Here is a 21,068-nt window from a genome sequence, read left to right on the forward strand (position 1 = left end):
TACTGAAAGAGAAATATTAGAGAGATTGGGTTAACATTAAATGGGTCATCCTGTACAATTGACATTTTAGATAAATATAAACTCCAATACTGTTGTTATTTTAGATAAATATAAATTTCAACAGCATTATCATTTTAGATAATCACAAGATACCTTCTTTGGAGTGAACAAGCATAAAAAGAAAAGAAAAAAAAGAAAAAGACACGCAATGAATTGATAAATTCTAAATTATTTATTTATCGCAGTGTAAAAGGAGAGAAAGGGGAAAAGATGGAAAAGAATAAAAAGAAGGTGACCGACACCATTATTAATCCGTGCGTCCGTGAAGAAGCCAGGGATCGTGAACCGGATGTTGGTTGAGTTGTCAAGGCCCCGGCTACAGTCGTGGAGTAGGTGGTCAACGATTGAGGTTCGCATCCGTCCCGCAGTAACTCCGTCTGATAAATCTGCGCACCAAGGCTCCAATCTGCACAAAAGGACCACAAATACATAATATTATACTTGCTTACTTAAATATATCATTGCGTAAAAGAGAAATAGACTACTTCGTGATGGCTACTGGTTTTGAAATCTGAAGTTTACAAGCAGTGTTTATATATATATATATATATATATATATATATATATATATATATATATAGCTCTACCTACGTATTGAGCACTTTTGAAGTAAATACTTAAAGTTTACGCATAAATCTATACTTTCGTATATTAAATTTATGTGAGTAAATGAAGTAGTTATATATATATATATATATATATATATATATATATATATATATATATATATATATATATATATATAACATGGCCATTGCATGCTGTACTTTGGAAGCGCCAATCACTTTTAAGCCATAAATAGACCACCACTGACGTTTCTGAAGTTTTGAGATGAGGATGGATTATTTGTATTATTATTTATCAGACCACTGTTCTCATCCGGAGTGTAATTTTCACAACGTTTCGATCGATATAACCTCCGACCTTCTTCAGGTGTATCTTGTCGAACTCGAGAATGTTTCTGTCGAACTCGGGAATTTGGATACAGTGGTTAGAGTACTTGGAAAAATCAATTGTAAAAGTGATATTCTCCTGAATGTTAAAGGTTCAATCCTCAGTGTGGGCGACCGAAATATAGATTTGCGAATTACTTAGGACCTATATCCAGCCATGGCTGACGGAACAAGAGCATGCTACCCCCGGGAAGTAAATAAAGGGTTCCGCTCGAAATTCCGCCCAAATTCCCGAGTTCGACAGAAACATTCCCGAGTTCGACACGATACACCTGAAGAAGGTCGAAGGTTATATTGACCGAAACGTTAAAATCACACTCAAGATGAGAACGGTAGTCTGATGAATAATAATATAGACCAACACTGGTCTACAATTCATGTAGATTTCGCGGGACCACTAGAGGATTTGTATTACCTAATTGTGGTCGACAGCTACACAAAATGGCCAGAAGTGCTCAGATGTAAGAGACCCATTACAGGGGTAGTTATCAATTTCCTCCGTGAATTATTTGCTCGGTTTGGAGTTGGCGACTGCTTAGTTAGTGACAACGGGACTCAATTTAAGTAAGTTATGCGAGACTTTCCAATTAATCATGTCACGACTCCTCAGTACCACCCGCGATCAAACTGATGGCGAATCGCTTTGTCGACACTTTAAAACGAACACTCAAGAAAGGATGCAATACACATACAGAAACGGTACAACAACAATTTCTACAGGTCTATAAGGATCACACCTAATCTTAACACACTATCAGCATTATCCCCAATGGAAACTATATTCCAGCAGAAGATAAGGCCCGTATTAGAAAACCTGTTACCAAAGCAAACAAAATTAAGGATACGATATATGGCACTTTCGATATGGTACCGCTCCAAGCAGCTCCAGAACGACGCCGAATAGGTAGGAAAAGGAAATTCACGGTTCCTTTAACAATCGATCTAAAAAGGAAAAGATACTAAGTATCCCTTGCGGAGTAAAGGCTTGGGAGGGATTGATATGGGGCTTACCTATTCACTCACCCCGAAAGGTAATACTTTCGTGGGGAAATATTACGACTAAACGCGAGATTACAATTGTCTAACTTAGCAGTCGGAAATACCGACACTCTTTCTTTGTATCACTTTCTTGTACAATATATTATTTTCTACCTAAACCCGTTGTCTGAGTCTTTATTTATGACCCTTACCACGGGCCACAACACACACACACACACACACACACACACACACACACACACACACACACACACACACACACACACATATATTAACGTTATTCTTAAAATGGTAAATAATATTTAAAAATTTTAATCTGACACACGAAAATAATATTTCAAACTTTACTGTGGTAGACAGACCAACGGAATCCTTATCTCTACTTATATATAAAATGCATTGTGTGTGTGTGTGTGTGTGTGTGTGTGTGAGAGAGAGAGAGAGAGAGAGAGAGAGAGAGTTCACTATGTACTCTGAAATGACTGGGCCGATTTTTTTGTTTTAGCAATTTCAAATAAATGTACTTTATGTGTCTCGAGGTATTCTGAGATAAGTTTTGTATCGGAATGCCTCCAATAAGTATCGATGATCGATAAAATCCGATCAAGGAAGGAATATTCTGATTTTGACCAAAGTTAAAGCCTTTACACAGCCTAATAACACAATTTGAGAAGTTTTATCACCACACAAACAGAGAAGCCCGGCGTATAAAATCAACAGAATGGTCTTTGATAATACAGAGGCACGTTCGAAATGAATGTTCGAGTTTAGAGCACAGTTTAAGCATGATGCTTGACTTTTGCATTTTAAACGTTAATTCAAGCCATTATATGAAAATAATTTTTACAATCAACAGTATGTTCTCTACAGTGCAATGTAGACTACATTGTATTGTGGACTAAGTCACCTGGTGCACCGTGGTGGGTTCCCGACTAGAAGAGGCAATCAATCAACGATTGAAAAATGGACGATTTCACCCATTTCGATGACAATAAAAGTATTTGAAGTGTGGGATATTTATTGACTCTTATTCACTCCTGGGCAACGTCGGGTTTCTCTGCTAGTAGATAAATAAATAAATAAATATGTCAAATTTTAACGTAAATAATAATTTAAAATTTAGTCTGACAGATCGGGAAGCAAAATATTCCTTAAAATTTCTTGTCTGACCAACCGACGAAAAAACTAAAACTGTTGTCTAATTAATAGAAAACTAATATAATATTTATATTTTTGGCCTGACATAGTGTCAGGTGAAAATAACATTAATAACTTTATTCAGGCATACTGGAAAAAATATTTCAAACTTTTGTATGACGGAACGACGGATAGAGCCCCTTATAGACATGGTTGGTCGTATTTAAGAAAAAGAAAAATCATTCGGGTAGTATAGTTAACAACCGAAAAATCGAAAACAAATAAAATATACAACAAATTACTTTTTACCAAACGCAAAACAATTTAATTTTATTCCGACCTGCACAATAGTACTGTTCTTAAACGTTTTTCAAGCGTTTTGTCAGGAGCATTCCGATACAAAACTTATCTCAGAATACTCCGAGACACATTTCAGAGTCCCTCCATAGTGAACAAGTCATTTTTTTTCTCGAAACCTCACAAAAATACCGAACATATGCGATCCCAGTTTTCGAGACACAGTCACCTAATATTTATTTATTTGCGGACTGTTCATCATCCTTGTTATTGTCTCACGACGTTTCGACCAGAGGAAATGTTGGCTGAAACGTCGTGAAACAACAACTATAAAGATGAGGAAAACAGTCAGCAAATAAATAAATATACAAATCACTCGTCTCATGATGATCCCAATAGTAAAATAATACAGCCACTTAATTTAAAATAAAGGAAAACTTTGAAACAATTTCAGTAAGTTAAAAATATACGACTCGGTTGAAAATAGTTTTATAATGCGTTTGGTCACAGTTATTATTATATATATTTTTTTAAATTTTCAATATTTAGGTTATTAATAAAAATAACCAATAGAAGTTAAAAGCCACAACTGACAGAAGCCATCTTCGTTTGTTAATTAATAAACACATATATTAAAATATTAATTTAAAAAAAAAAACAAAACAAAAAAAAAAACAACAAAAAACAAAACAAAAAAACAACAACAACAACAGCTTTAAAACTGTTTCAGAATTTTAAAACTCTGCAGGTCGGTAAAATATTACATTATCTTGCTTTTAGTTGAAATTATTTATTATAGATATTTATCTCCCTGCGACGGCAGGATGGTGTGACACAAGAGTTGGAAAGTGAGATCTGAAGAGCCAGATCCCTAGAGCAAGAGCACTCTGGAATGCAACCCCCCCCCAAAAAAAATGACTGGACAGTTGGTATTCCCTGATCGAGGCGCATTGTGTGATTAGCAATAAATTAACTCTTTTTCAAAGAGAGAAGGCAAAGCCTGGGAGAATGGATTATATAGAACTGCACAAGATCAGCATCTCATCACAATCAACAAGGAATCAACAGTAAAAAAAAGACATGTCGCGTGTTTAAAGGTGGGTATCGTTACAAATGACCAAGATACTGTTGGCTTTGGTACTGAGGATACCCCCACCCCGATACCGATTGATGGCTAAAATAATTCTGCAATATTTTGTTTGTTTTCGATTTCTCGAATGTTAACAACAGTTCACGAATGTTAACAACAGTTCACGAATGTTAACAACAGTTCACGAATGTTAACAACAGTTCACGAATGTTAACAACAGTTCACGAATGTTAACAACAGTTCACGAATGTTAACAACAGTTCACGAATGTTAACAACAGTTCACGAATGTTAACAACAGTTCACGAATGTTAACAACAGTTCACGAATGTTAAAGAGAGAAAGAAAAATAAATAAAAGTAAATATACGAACTGGGTGTCCCATTTTGAATTTTTTCTTTCAAATAAATGGAAGTTGTGTTCTTTGGGAATCCGTAGGCAACTACCAACAATAGTGGGATGTACACGCCGCTGATGCAATTGATGGACGCGTATGCTCGGGTTGTCCCCCTTTGTTCCACAGCTTCTGTCACGGTCTACGAATATATAAAAAAATGCATCCTATATATAACATAACGTTAGCTTGTAGGATTTTCACCAAGCAGCAATACATCCGAAAAATCGATATTTAATTCTGACTAGCGATTTCTTCTTCTTTTTTTAAATCTTTGCAGCATGTTTTTTACACAAAAGAATATACACACACACACACACACACACACACACACACACACACACACACACACACACACAAACACACACACACACACACACACATATATAGATTATATGCACATATATACATATATATATACGTATATATATACATATGTATACACACATATATACATATATACACATACATATATACGTATATATACATAAATATATATACATAGATACACACACACACACACACACACACACATATATATATATATATATATATATATATTCTTGACAAAAATAATCTTTCTGGTGAAAGTTATTACTAGGGCTATGACAACAGCATATTCTTTTCATTGTTTCTATTCTCAGGTATATATCCATTGATATCTTATATGTGTTATGTAGAGTGAGGGATTCTCGGTTGATTAATTGTGTTTAACTGTGTCGGATATATACTCGAGAGTCAAAACAATGAAAAGAATATGTTGTTGTCATAACCCTAGTTATTACAATGAAGACAATTTTAAATATTAAAAAAATATCTAAGAAAGATAATTTCTATTTCAACTGAAAGGCATGAATATTAGTTATTTTTTTGACTATTAATATATATATTAAACTAGGTTTTTAGTTTGATAAATAGCATTTATGAAAGATATAACTATATTGATAATTTCAACTATCTATATTAATTCGATTCTCATTTCTTAAATATATTCTCTGAAATTTTATTTAACATAATCCTCTTTATGTTTTAGTATTTCCCGAGTTATTGCCCTTTGATTGCTATTTCCTCATAGCAGTTAGACTTGATAAACGATGAAATGTTGGCGTAATAGGAACTCTCCAAACAACAAAAAAATCAAATGGGAAAATCCAACATGGCGATTGTATTATCAGAAACATGAGTTAGAATTTACCTTAAGTGGATTCATTTTATTTCTTTTGCGAATTTATGCATTCAATCAGCGATTATGATATGAGAAAACTTATTTAAAAAGATGACTTCTTGAGAACATGTTTTATTTTTGCTGATTTATTTAATAAAAGTTCTTTTTTTAATTTTTACACTTGAAGTCTCGTTTAAATATTATTTAGATTTTTGAACTAACACATACACATAGGTGGAGAGAACTTGCCTATTTGACACTCTCCTTGAACAAAGGTTTTTTAGGAAAACCTGACAAGAGGATGTTCCCCCTTCTAAAAAATGCTAATTAAATATTCAAAATAACATAGAATTCGAAGCTCAAATAAAACCTTCTTGATATGGCTACCTTTTTTCTTTTTTTTTACATGGAAGTCACCACTTATCAAGGCCTGGAAGCCACTTGGGGATAAGGGTTATTGCGTGTACAGTAATCAATGGGATAGTATCGTAGCAATCGTTAGTATTGGAGATTTGATAAAGTGTCTTACTTAAGGGGGCGGTTAATCAGGAATTTGTTTATGTTGGACTTGAAGACATCCAAGTTGTAGTTAGGTGGGAAACAGGCAAACGGAAGAGAGTTCCACAGTTGTGCACTTCTAAGAAAGAAGCTTTGTTCATGGAATCTACGTTTTGGTTTTGGCACAGATAAAGGGTGGGTAAAACTTTTAACAGTGGTTTAAGCCAGGTGTTTATCGTGAAAAATTGGCGATGGGGTACCAGAGATTGGAGCTCAGATGAGCACTTGCTATGGAAGTAACGATTAAACAAAGACAGGCCCGCAACGTCTCTTCTGTGGAAGAGATGCTGCAGGGAAGAGAAAAGGGCATCCCCCCACTAAGCCACGAGGTCTATTTTGTACTCTGTCAAGGCAGGATAGGCTGTTTTTAGCAGCTCCTGCCCAGATGTGGCAGCAGTACTCCATCCTTGAACGTACTTGGCTTTTATATAGATAGAGAATTGCATCAGTAGTGAGATATCTTCTGGAGCGGTAGAAGGATCCCACCATCTGTCCAGCAACCTTGGCAACAGACTTGATGTACGTGTTCCATTTCAGATCAGGAGTAAAGGTCAAGCCCAGAAGCTTATCAAAACACGGAGCCTCCCCTAGGCGAGAGCCATCTATTTCAATTGATGCCAGATGGGGATCAGCGTGTTGATGATGTAAAGATAGGAGCTTGGTTTTAGATGCATTAAAAGTAACCAGCCACGTCTTCCCCCACTGTACAACGCGCTCAAGATCAGAGAAGAGAGAATCAGAGAGAACTTTATCAATTACGGCCTTTGATGTGTTGCGATAGATGGTCGTGTCATCAGCATAGATGTCAACGAATGATTTAAGTATGTGTTTTGGGAGATCATTGATGTAGATCAGGAAGAGAGTTGGGTCTAGGATGGATCCCTGAGGGACTCAACCATTAATACTGTGGACCTCTGATTTCTGCCCATCAACCACTACTCTTTAAAGAAGAGACTGAGCAACATCACGTCTGTGAGAGAACTTACAGAGAAAAAAGGCAGGGACACAATCAAGTTACATTTACGTTTCTGCACCTCACACTGGCTTATACAAAGAGTGGTGCGTCATCTCTAAGTGAGAAGTAAGTAAGCATACAGTAACAGCATTATGCAGGATACTCCACCAGAATAGATGAATGCTTGTCCTGAAATCCAACAAGACGAAAAGACAAATAGAAAGATATACCATATCATAGTTAACAGATGAATTGGGGAGAAGAAAAATATGTTCCCAACATCTTTACTAACTCAACATTCAGGCGGTAAAGATATAGTATCCCTTCAAATCTGGCTACTGCTGCTGCTGCTAATATCTTCTCAAGCCAGCCATCCTTCGCTGCTGCTGATATTTTCCCACGCGCTCATAATGCACTGTGTTACAATATGATGCACAACCATAAGAATAAACATCACGCATAAGGAGTTTAGTTAACATTCTACGAGATCATACAAAGTAAGTTCAGATTTAATATGTGGCATCTCGTCAAGTTACAAGCGAATCAGTTCAACGGGGGATAAGAAGTGCAGCAAGATGTTTGTTCAAATTACATTTACATTCTTGCATGTTAGTACGATCGGGGTGTGGGAATGGAAACTCCCAGGCTAATTCGATTGTCGCCCTTTAACTCGGAGAGTGACATAGCCACGTGACTTCCTGTTTCTGGTATTTCTGTCTCTTTCACGCTGGACACTCAATATGTAATCAAGAACCGCTCTGGTGGCATCGGCCACCAACTAGCTTACCTGACTAACCCGTCAGCTTCTCATCAATCACAAGTAACGAACTCCCATTCTTTTTATCTATATTCTTCATATTTCTCATGTAAATAAATTGCATTCCTTCACTGGTATATACCAGTATGTTTTTGTCATCATTATGCGACCTTTTGCTTATCAATCCTTCTACTATCCTATACATTCACCATACACAGGGGACGGGATCGTCTATCACACAAGCAGACCATCCTGTCCCCTCAACAGGGGAAACAGAGCATAGGGAGGGGATTTCAAAGACAAGCAGTTCGATCAAAGAAGTGTAATGTGACGAAACATCTCGCTGCCCAACTCCCTACATAGTATTTCTGCAAATCTGGGCCCAAATAGTGGCCCTTACGACTAAGTGGCTCTGTGCTTTGTTTGGGGTGAAATGACAAACAAACAAAAAGAAATTACCAAATCACAGTATTTCCTGGTATCGTTCATCATTAATTCAATGTTGAGGCGTTCATCCGTGTCTGTCGAATGGATAATTCGACTAGAATAAACGAAGGCAGCGACGGCATAGAAGGTCATATCGTTTACGGGTGTCATGTAGGTGGTGCCGATGGCACACGGCTTCGGACTGCAGTCCTCCATCGACTGCTTGTTTAGAAAAACCTTCAAAATCTCTAGGCACTCGTCAGCGTTACCGGCTCCGACCAGCGTTATAACGGACGCTCCTTCCGTCACGTTCATATCATCTCCTGGTGAATAGAAAGACGAAAGAAAAATAATGTTATTCCAAGTACAAAAAAATGGCGTAACTCATAAAAAATGTTTTTGTTTTGTAAAAAAAAAAAAAAATAATTTAAAAAACGTGTTAAAAACCGTTACTAGTTGTAACGGTTAGGTGTAACGCTAGTTGTCGTCGTTAGAAGCAGTAAGAGTATCATTCATTATTCAGTCTATAACCAATAACAATATATAAAATACAATGTTTAAATGAATGTACTTAATCCATGTATTTTAAATGTACGTACATCCCAGAGGAAAAATTCTAGCAAAATGCTAATATAGGTCCGCAATTATTTTGCTAAATAGCACATACAGAGAAAATATTAAAGATGAAATGCCTTTAATAATTGCGAACCAATATTAGTATTTTGCTACAATTTTTCCTCTGAGGAGATATACTTACATTGAAAATCCTTGGATTAAAGACATACAAACACACACACACACACACACACACACACACACACACACACACATATATATTTATTTATAAATTACTAACTAGCTCTACCTACGTATTAAGCACTTTTGAAGTAAATACTTAAAGTTTACGCATAAATCTATACTTTCGTATATTAATTTTATGTGAGTAAATTAAGTAGTTATATATATATATATAAACACACACACACACACACACACACACACACACACACACACACACATATATATATATTTAAGCAATGTTGAGCCTGGCTAGTACCAGATAGGTGACCATTTGGGAATTCTAGACGCTGTATGTGCTTTCTACTTATCTCGGCGTTGTTTCCAGTCGTCCTGAACCTTTATTCGCCACTGGTATTCAACAATGTCGACTTAGAAGAGGTGTGGTTGGAGTTTGCGCAACTCTTGCTACAAAAATTTCACGCGCAGGCACCCTTATCGTGGGTATCCATAGTCTTTCAAGATTAAAGGAAGCCTTTATATATATATATATATATATATATATATATATATATATATATATATATATATATATTAAATTAAAGATGGGGAATAAAAGTTATATATAACTTTATTATATCATCAGAACAATAAGGAAAGGTTAAGGGGGTATTTAGAAAAAAAAATCTTCAGGCTATGGTATTTCGAAGTTAAATGTTTCTCATCAGAAGAAAAGGTTGAGAATTATACAAAATACAAATATAGAAAAAACTAGTTTAATGACACTTAGAAATGAAATGTGAATGAAGGAATAGGATAAAAATGGTAAAAAGTAATTAAAAGTAGGTACAACGTATACGGGAAAATCAGAAGGGTAGTATATGTGTCGGTAATATGTTAAAAAATATATAGATCACTATGAAATAATTGGAATCATTAAAGAAGAGCTAATAATAAAACTAAAAGGAAAAAATAGGGAAGATAGAAGGGAAAGTGGAGAAAGAAGGTGAGGAGATAAAAACAGTAAATAAGGGGTACGGAAATACATATATAAATAAATAAAACAATAAAAATGAAAATAAAGTAAAAATAAAACAATCTGAAATTGAAAAGAAAATGGGATTACAAAAAATGTTCAAAAATAAGTTCAGAAATAAGTTTAGAAATAAAATAAAATAAAATAAAAAGATACAGGTTCAAGTGAATTCTTTAGTTAAAATATCAAGGCAAAAAAAAATAGAGTAACTGTTTCCAAATTCAACAAGTTAACAATTTGTGGAGCATCGAGTCCCAGTACAATCCTCGCAAATCCAGAAAATATTTATAGCAAAATCTTTAGAATACTGATATAATTCTATATATAAGATATAATATATTCTAAAGCTTAATATTTTATTCATCTTATTACTGTTATTTCCATCCAATTTAAGAAAATATTTGAAACTTGACTGTCCCTTTCCCACTCTAAATTGCCTTAACTAGTACGTGCAAGGAACAGATTCATTTTTATTGTTTTTTTTTACAAAGGAGTCATAAATTATCAAGGTCCAGAGGCCGCTCGAGGATAAGGGTTAATGCATATACAGTAGTCAATTAGAAAATGTAGTAATCATTAGTAGTGGAAATTTAGTGAATGAGATTATTTAAGGGGACGGCGCATCAAGAACTTGTTTACATTGGACTTGAAGATGACCATTTTGTAGTCAGTTGGAAAGCAAGAAAACGGAACAGAATTCCACAAGCGTACAGTTCTAAGAAAGAAGCTGTGTTTATGGAATCTACGTTTAGGTTTAGGCACATATAAAGAGTGGGGGAAATTATTGATAGTGGTTTCAGGTAGACGAGTGTTTTTGTGAAAGTTTGGCAAAGGGAGGACTATAGATTGGAGCTCAGACGAGCATTTGCCATAAAAAATAACGATAAAGCAGAGACAAACTCGCGACGTCTCTTCTGTGGGAAAGACGTTGCAGGCATTCTTATTGGCAGCAGAAATGACAAACATAGAACTAAATAGACGAGCGCACAACAGCAATGGCTATGGCGGAGTGAATTATCGTTACCTTTAAGTCGACATGGATCCTTGATTTGGCTGTAGGCTTTACTTTTGTCGTGATGTTCTGAGATGAGATATTCCGTGACCCGTTCAATTATATAACGCTGGCCAAAGTTTAGGTAACTGTGAGCGTAGGTTTGGTAATACTTCGAACCGATATGTATAGTGAATTTGTTGGCATAGATGGGCAGCTTGGGGATGAAGACGATTTGTGTCGAACCACCTCCCATCTCGAGGACACCGACACTGGAATTCCTATAAATGCACGCAAAAAAAAGAGCATTTTATTAGTTGCAAACAAGGGTTTATAATTTTCAATCAATGATCACTTTTCAAATTTTAATTAAAAAAGAATATAGAAAATCTAAATCTATCTATCTATTATATAAAAAGAAACCGTGCCTATGTGTGTGAGTTCGTTCCCTATGGACTCAAAAACGGCTGAGCCGATTTTTATGAAATTTCACACAAATATACTTCATATATCTGGCAGTGTTCTTAGATAGGGTTTGTATCGGAATGTCTTTTTTTTACATGGGGTTCACCACTTGTTAATGCCCGAAGGTTACTCAGGGATTATGGTTATTGCGTGTACAGTAATCAATGAGATAGTATTGTAGTAATCATTAGTATTGGGTGTTTGGATAGAGTGTCTTACTTAAGGGGGCGGTTTTTTAGGAGTTCGATAAGTATCGATAATCAAAATAATCCGATGAAAGAAAGAACAAGCTATTCTGATCAAAGTTAACACCTTACACAGCCTAACATCACAAGTGCATTTGAGAAGTTTTATTACCACACAAGTCGAAAGGCCCAACATATAAAATGAACAGTAGGTTCTTTTATATGACAATGCGCGTTCGAACTTAATGTTTAAAACACAATTGCATCATGATACTTGACCTTTACACTTTAAACTTAAATTCAAGAATTTATCACTGCTTGAGCAGTAAGACCAAGCATATAAAATCAACGGTAGGTTTATTATATGACAGGGGCACGTGCGAAATGAATGTTTATGTTTAGAGCACAATTGAAGCATGATACTTGACTTTTTAATTTTAAACTTTAATTCAAACTATTATATATAAAAAATAAGTTTATGAAAACCACACTAGGTTCTCTACAGTGCAATGTAGACTACAATGCATTGTGGGTTAAGTCACTACGGGAAGACACGTGAAGCTTCTCCGCGATGAGTCCCTAACTAGAGCATGTAATCAATGGATTTGATTGAAAAATGGTCGATTTTACTGATTTGGATGACAATAAAATTATGGCAGTGTGAAACATTTGTTGATCATCATTCGATTCCGGGCAACACCGGGCCTTCCTGTTAATGTTCTATATAAACTCCGGGAAAATATCGATTCCAGGAAAGGTAAAATAATATCTTCACATTTATAGAATTAAATATTAATTTATTATGAACTATTTAGTAATATTTATGCAAATTAGGCATATAAATAGCCGTGTCTGAGGTTTTGCTCCTTACTATATCTATATTTCTTTTTGTATGTATGTCCGTTTCCACTTTTTATCGGAATCTACTATGCAAATCTGGCCGAAATTTTGTATCTACCTTTGTTATGATAAGGTGCAACGAACTAATTATTATAGTATCGATTCGATGCACAGTTATTGATTAAAAGGTATTAACATGGATTAGCCACCAAAATACTACATTTACCTCAGAAGTTTTCTCAGAAACTACTGGTCCGACCTAGCTGAAATTTTGTATGGATTTTTTTTTTATGATGAAATGCAGGGAACTAAGTATTATGGTATCCGTTCGATATAGTTTGGGATTCAGCGGGATTAGTCATCACAATACTACATTTACTCGAGACAAAATACTAGGCCGATCTGGATGAAATTTTATATGAACCTTTGTTATGATAAAGTGAAGCGAACTAAGTATTATGGTATCTGCTCGATTCAAGTTAGGGATTAATAAAGGTTAATATTTAATGCAAAAATGAACACAAATCAATCAGATTCAACCATCAATTTGGCATAAAGCACTCATTCTAAATCAAGGGACTATAATCTTTACCAATTTTAACGGGCTTATATATGAATATATCATCATCATCATCATCATCATCATCATCATCATCATCATCATCATCTATATAATAATACACTAAAGTAATTTCCTATTCAGACATGTTATCTTTTTTTTTTTTTAATAAGATAATCAAAGATGCAATGTAAAAAAAAAAAAAATCTGATATCGCTGTGTGTCGAACGTGAAACTCTAGAATACACTTTCTTGACTTTCTGGTAAAGATCAAAATGTAATATCTGTTCAAATGAATATGTGGTTTTATTGATTATGTTGTATATTGTTCTTCGTGTTTGTAACAGCCATCACACACAAAGTTCAGAACTCGACATCGTTTACAGGAAAAATGGGCAAGCTTTCAATCTCTCTTGCCTGAGGTCGAAAAACAAAACCTCAATTGCATTCTTGATGCAATTCCAGTACGCCGATCACAAATGTGTGGCGTCTATCTTGGGAGAACACCTTAAGCAGATTCTGAATGCCTTCAATCGCGCCTATACCCAGCTCAGCTTTGCTATTAACCCAACATAAACATATAATGTACAAACTAAAACCCAGGTACCGGGCCGACGCTGCAACTCCTTCCCTCATCATCAGCGACAAACCTCTCGAGAACGTGGACAGTTTCCCATAAATGAGAAGCCATTTTTCATCCAACAATGACATCCAAGACGAAGTCCAATACCGCATAAAGTGCGTCGGAGCCGACTTTGGCCATTTCGAACCCATATGTTTGAAGACCGAGACATCCGGACAGACACCAAAATGGCTGTATACACCCAACGTCGAACACCCAACGCTTCTCTACCCCTCAAAGACTTGGACGACATAGTGTTGATACATCAAGGCGCTAGAGAAGTTCCACTAACAGCGCTGCCTGCCGAGCAATTTGAACACCTCCTGTTGCACCAAACTCAGTGCCATTCAGAAGACCAACACCACCAACGTTCAAAGGAACAAGCGAAGGTGGCCAGGCCACATTGTCAGGATGTCGGATTTCCGGCTGCCGAAAACACTCATGGGCACATAAAAGAATGAAAGCGCACACGAGGAGGCCAGAAGAAACATTATGAGGATCTTCTGAAAGCAAACATAAAAATGTATGGCATCAATGCATACACATGCGAGTCCCAAGCCAAGGACAGGCAAACCTGGAGGCAGAAGGCACAGCTAACTTCGAGGCACACCGACGTGAGGACCTCGAGAAGAAGAGAAAGTGAAGGAGGGAGAGAGAAGAACGCTTGCAATCCCACCCTTCAAATGAAAATGGAACTACCTGCCCGCACTGTGAAAGGCATAAACTAAAGCCCAGAACACGACCACAATTCTCATTGCTGATGGGTTGCCAGGAAAGAGAGAGAGAGAGAGAGAGAGAGAGAGAGAGAGAGAGAGAGAGAGAGAGAGAGAGAGAGGGATGGGGGGAAAGATGATTATGCATAATAAGGTAGAGTCGTTTTGATGATAATATAGAAGTGATAACTAGGGCTATGACAAGAGAATATTCTTTTCATTATTTTGACTCTCGAGTATATATCAGTTAATATCATATATGTTTTTACACAGTGATGTGGTTCTCGATTAATTAACTGTGTCTAACTGTGTAAGATATATGCACGAGAGTAAAAAAGAATAGTCTCCTGTCATAGCCCTAGTGATAACTAAAACATAGTTTTCATTTACATAGGTGTACATATATACGTGCGCACACGCGCATGCGCGCATGTTCAAACATTTGTTTGAAAAAGTAAGTATCTAATAAATTGACATTCACTTAGACGTATGTGGCACTTTAGTCCTGCTAGAGACTTGCAATGGCGACCGCAGTGGTGACAGACATATAAATGCGAGAATTTAGCTCCACACAGCTCAGTATTATTTTTTGACTTGACTCTCGCTTCTTTTAGTTTTTCGATGCAAAACGCCGAGAACTCCTCGATTTTTCTGTCACACATTTCTATCTGTCTTTTGCAGTCAGCTCAATGTTTTTATATTCAATATTTAGAACCTGCAAATTAGACTTTATATATATATATATATATATATATATATATTAAAATGTAATGCGTATGTGATACGTTTATGAGCCAAAATACAAAGCAAAGATTTTGTAAAATAAACAAATTTTAAATTAATATTTCGACGTGATACGTCTTCCTCAGATTTTTTTTTTATTTCCATGCTATGATATTAAGTCGAAAAGAATTTAGTAGTAAAAAAAAACAAAACAAAACAAAACAAAACAGGACGGTACTTGATGTGTCTGGGAGTATTCTTGCGTAGGTTTTGTAACGGAATGACAAGTATCGAAAATCGATAAAAAAAAATCCGATTAAAGAAGGAAGTCCGATTTTGACGTAAATTAACACTTTTATAAACAATAAAATGATAAGTGCATTTGAGAAGTTTTAAACACAAGCAAAAAGATCCAGCCTATAAAATCAACTATATATTCTTTTATAAGACAGGAGCGCGTGCTAAATGGATGTTTCTTTTTAGAGCAGAATTGAACCATGATACTTGACTTTTGTACGTTTAACTTTAATTCAAGTGATTATGTAAACGTAATTTCATAAAATCAACAATTGGTTATTTGATATGACAAGGGCGCGTTCGAATTGAATGTTTCTGTTTAGAACATAATTAAACCATGATACTTGAGATTATCATTTTTAACTTTAAGTGAAGCCATTATTTACTGAAAATTTAATAAAATCAAAAGTAGATTCTCTACAGTGCAATGTAGAATACAATGTATTGTGGACTAAGTCACTACAAAGAAGGCATGCGAAGCTTCTCTCTGATACACTGCGTGGTGGAGGAGGGTCCCTAACTAAAGAAGACAATCAATCGATTTTATTAAAAAAAATAGTCAATTTCACCAATTTCGATGCCATTATAATTATGGGGGAAGATGAAACATTCATTGGTACTCATTCATTCCCGGGCAACGTTAGGTCTTCCTGCTAGATCTTTTATACGTGTGAAAGAGGATAACGTAGTTTGGAAATGAAATTGCCTTAGCATATTAGTAATATAAACTAGCGGAAATCGTGGAAATTTCATATTTATAACATTAATTTGCTGCGCTAAGAATATTTTCATTCTATGGATGTCCGGTGTGACTGCAGACCCCTACACTACTATTGTTTCACCTTTGTTCCAACTGAAACATAGTTATCTAAATACATACTCTAGTTAGTGTAGATAAGATGGGATCTTTCTCCAAATCTCTTGAAGGATTTTATGATATATTTCCATTCCATGGACGTCTGCTGCATATGTACATCCTACGATTTTATTTCACCATCTTTGAAAAGAACAAATTCTTCAACCGAAGGCCATAAAAGTGTATCCTTGTATATTTCTGTTTATTGTATAGACATCTAGCGTCACGCAAACCACACATATATATTAAAACAAAGGAAGGGAAATAATCTGGACAGAAGTGAAAGAAATAGAAGGGGGAAGAGGTGTGGTAAAACGGGAAGAAGAGGAATATATATATATATATATATATATATATATATATATATATATATATATAGAGAGAGAGAGAGAGAGAGAGAGAGATAGAGAGAGATAGAAATTTTGATATAAAGATGTTAGAGACACTCTTTAACCTCTTCTATCTTTTTATAATCCCGAGCAACGTTGGATAACCTTGATAGTGTTATATAGATAACATAGAGATGAAGATAAGGACAACTGTACAGAATTTATTCACATAAACCGTTATCTTTAGACAATGCTCAACTGACTTCTGGAGTACAGTGATTCCCAAGGTGTTCAGCTGTTTCATCAGGAATTGCGTCAAACGCATCTATGATTATTGACACGATGGAAGTTTTCTGATTCCGCAATCTAGCAATGTCAACCCTCAGTTGCTGATAGTTCCGTAGTTTCTCATTCTTCTTGCCTGTTAAGTTGGTGCCGTTTGGGTTAGCCACATCAATAATCTGGCATTTATTAGTCTTTTTGTTCACCGTACTCACTTGAATTTCTTATGCAGGTGTTCCTCTGATTTCTTCCTAATAATAACCGGCGGTATTCCCTGGAGTCAGAGTGACAACAAGTCTCTCCAGAGTTCCAGTATTCCCCACCTCTTTCGATAACCATTTCAAATGATTTTGCATTATTCCAACAGTCGCTTACCATTGATTTGTCGTTGGCAGCCATTATTGTTTTTTTCACCAGCGTTTGAGTGGCAATAAGTCTCCTCAAAGTCCCAGTATTCTCGGAACCTTTCCAGTTGAGGGTTGGTTAGTGCCCCCTTCTCGATCTGTCTATCCTTGACATTTCATAACGATTTTGTATCACACGAGACTAGTGCCGTCAAATTGTTTTTTTTGGGGGGGATTTCTTGCAGTTTCAGCTCTCTCAGGTGAACATATTATTATTATTATTATTATTATTATTATTATTATTATTATTATTATTATCATCATCTTAACTTTCTCTAAAGGATATTGGTATAGTGCGTTTCGACATTAAATAACCAAAAATGAAAGGGGTTGATATGCCGTAAAAACAAACAGATTAAATAGAATTAGAGGGACACATTTTAATTACTCACTGTTTTTTATGAAAAAAGCCCCGGAGATAGTTGACAGCAACCCAGGCGAAGACTGCTTCCTCTTCTCCGGAGAGGACCTGGGCGTGACCTGGTCGGAAATAGAATGGGTTTTTTGTCGAGTCTTCCAAAAAGGCAGAAAGTTCCTGGATAATGTTGAGGGTCACGCGACCTCGGAGTACACGGAGACCTGAACAACAGAACAGAAATATATAGACATATAAATTAAAAAAAAATGAAAAAAAAAAAAAAATGAAAGTGGTCCACAACGATTTCGCTTCGTCTATCAACTTTTTACGGGTACCTCAACCAATGAAGCTTACACTAATTATAAATTAATTCATTCTCTCTCTCTCTCTCTCTCTCTCTCTCTCTCACTATATATATACATAATGTGTGTGTGTGTATATGTGTATATATATGTGTGTGTATATATATATGTGCGTAAATATATGTGTGTATATATATGTGTATATATATGTGTGTGTACATATATAAATATGTATATATATGTGTATATATATAAATATGTGTATATATATATATGTATATATATGTGCGTGTATATATATATGTATATATATGTGTGTGTATATATGTGTATATATATGTGTGTATATATGTGTATATATATATGTGTGTATATATGTGTATATATATATATATATATATACTAGCGGGAGGTACCCGGCGTTGCCCGGATGTTTGGAGGTGTGTGTGGTGGTTTTGGGTAAATCAAAACTCCAGGGGGGGGTGTAAAATAAAAAAAGTTTTGGTAAGTAAGTATGAGGATCGAACCTGAACTCTTGAGGCAAAGTTGGAAATCAAAGTGTGAAAAAAAAATGTGCGACGTTAACCACCGCAAAATATTAACGGAACTACGTTTGAATTTATTTAAGTATTTAGAATTGGCAGGTGCACGTTTTAATGGCTTAATGAGGTCAACTTTGACTGCGGGGTAGTATTTCATTTACTGCAGGAACGCTTTTATTATTTTTATTTTCCCAAGATGTTGGGGCGGGACCAGCTCCCCATAAAAAGGGGATTGTCCAAATTGAATAGCAATTGTCTGATATAAGGAAAATATTTCCATATTGATCAAATCTGATTGCTTTCGGACATTATGATTTATATGCGATATAAAAAGTTTTAATTTATATGCGATATAAAAAGTTTTAAGAAGTTGTAAGCCGACCGACCGCTTCTCAGAAAAAAGCCTTTCTTGGACATACACAAAAAGCGAACATACATACACACATTTTCGCTTATATATATATATATATATATATATATATATATATATATATATATATATATATATATATATATATATATATCTGCTTATCTCGTCATTTGTTTCTAGTCGTTTTGTACACTTCATTTGTCACTGGTATTTAACAATGTCGACACAGGTGAGGTTTGGTTGGAGATTGCGTACCTCCTGATAATAAAACTTTCACGCACAGGCACCCCTTTGTGGGTAGCCTTTTTATTCATATATATATATATATATATATATATATATATATATATATATATATATATATAGAGAGAGAGAGAGAGAGAGAGAGAGACAGACAGACAGACAGACAGACAGACAATTAACATTACCAACTAATAAAAACAACGTCACAATCTATAAGAACCTAAATAAGACAGGCATTCAAATAACAAAACTAAACTCTTTAACAATTAGGGATCTAACACGTAAAATTATGACTAATACCAACACTAACACCAAAGCCGGAATATATTCCATACCCTGCCTTGATTGTGGAAGAATATACGTAGGAGAAACTCAACGTAATTTAAATAAAAGAATATATGAACACAAAAGAGATGTAAAAAACAGTAATACACTCAACGCCATATTTTGTCACATCATGGAGAACGACCACCATTTTAATTTTAACAAAGCAACTTTCCTTAAACACATACGTAACAGATCCACACGACGTTTAATTGAGTCAGCTATAATCTCCCATTCCAGCAATATAATTAAACAAAAAAAAATGTTTTTTCCACATTGCTCCCTGTCTGTCGAAAATAATTATTAAAGAGCACAATTTAGACACAGGTTAAACTCGATATATATATATATATATATATATATATATATATATATATATATATATATATATATATATATTAAAAAAATCCATTCGTAATTTCACTTCATTTTATTATTTTATTTTACTTATTTACTGTATTTTATTTTATCAGTGTCTATTTTTAGACTCCATTTTATCACCTCCTATTCTTATTTTTAGTCGCCATCTACAGTTACTACGCTATTTTATCCCAATTCAATTATCTCTAATTTTTAAAAACTCTCTTCGTAATCTCGTTTCATTTTATTTACTTAATCTATCACGGTTATATTTCCAGGCGCAATCTTTTAAATCTCTACGATATTTTAACTTTTAAACGTAATCCACTACGCTAGTTTACTCTAATATATTTTCTCTCATAGAATGTATATATGTATATAGACATCTAATTTACATAAGGAAAACACGCTGCTCTCCCCCATCATTATATATAGCCCCAAATCTTCCGACTCTCTCATCAATGACCATCTCTCTTGAAAAAGCCCGCATAAATCGGGCGAAACGTTGAGTATTCAGGTCCTTTCACCTCTATTTTATTTCATACCGTCGGATTTAATCCAGCTGAAAAATCATATATATATATATATATATATATATATATATATATATATATATATATATATATATATATATATATATATAAACGTTAACGTCTCTGTGTGTGCTCCACATCGAAAAGTGGTAAAAAAATCTACATAAAAACTAAAATTGTATTTACATGTAAAAATTTCCGGCGAA

The 21,068-nt window shown here is 34.9% G+C and overlaps 1 protein-coding gene across 4 annotated transcripts in view; it reads right to left on the minus strand.

The window, feature by feature from the left end:
• Positions 1-209: 209 nt before the first annotated feature.
• LOC145263848 (ectonucleoside triphosphate diphosphohydrolase 8-like) overlaps positions 210-21,068 on the minus strand; it is a 379,759-nt gene continuing 358,900 nt past the window's right edge. For all 4 annotated transcript variants that reach the window (XM_080120925.1, XM_080120926.1, XM_080120928.1 and 1 more), the window contains 5 exons: positions 18,223-18,409; positions 11,589-11,836; positions 8,824-9,113; positions 4,909-5,071; positions 210-466 (listed from right to left, as the gene is read on the minus strand). In XM_080120925.1, the coding sequence (XP_079977051.1) occupies positions 237-466; positions 4,909-5,071; positions 8,824-9,113; positions 11,589-11,836; positions 18,223-18,409 (1,118 nt within the window). In that variant the 3' untranslated portion in view covers positions 210-236. The remainder of the gene's footprint in view (positions 467-4,908; positions 5,072-8,823; positions 9,114-11,588; positions 11,837-18,222; positions 18,410-21,068) is intronic.

Source organism: Euprymna scolopes, chromosome 39, assembly GCF_053919585.1.
Source record: "Euprymna scolopes isolate OS-2025 chromosome 39, ASM5391958v1, whole genome shotgun sequence".
NCBI classification, from domain to species: domain Eukaryota; kingdom Metazoa; phylum Mollusca; class Cephalopoda; order Sepiida; family Sepiolidae; genus Euprymna; species Euprymna scolopes.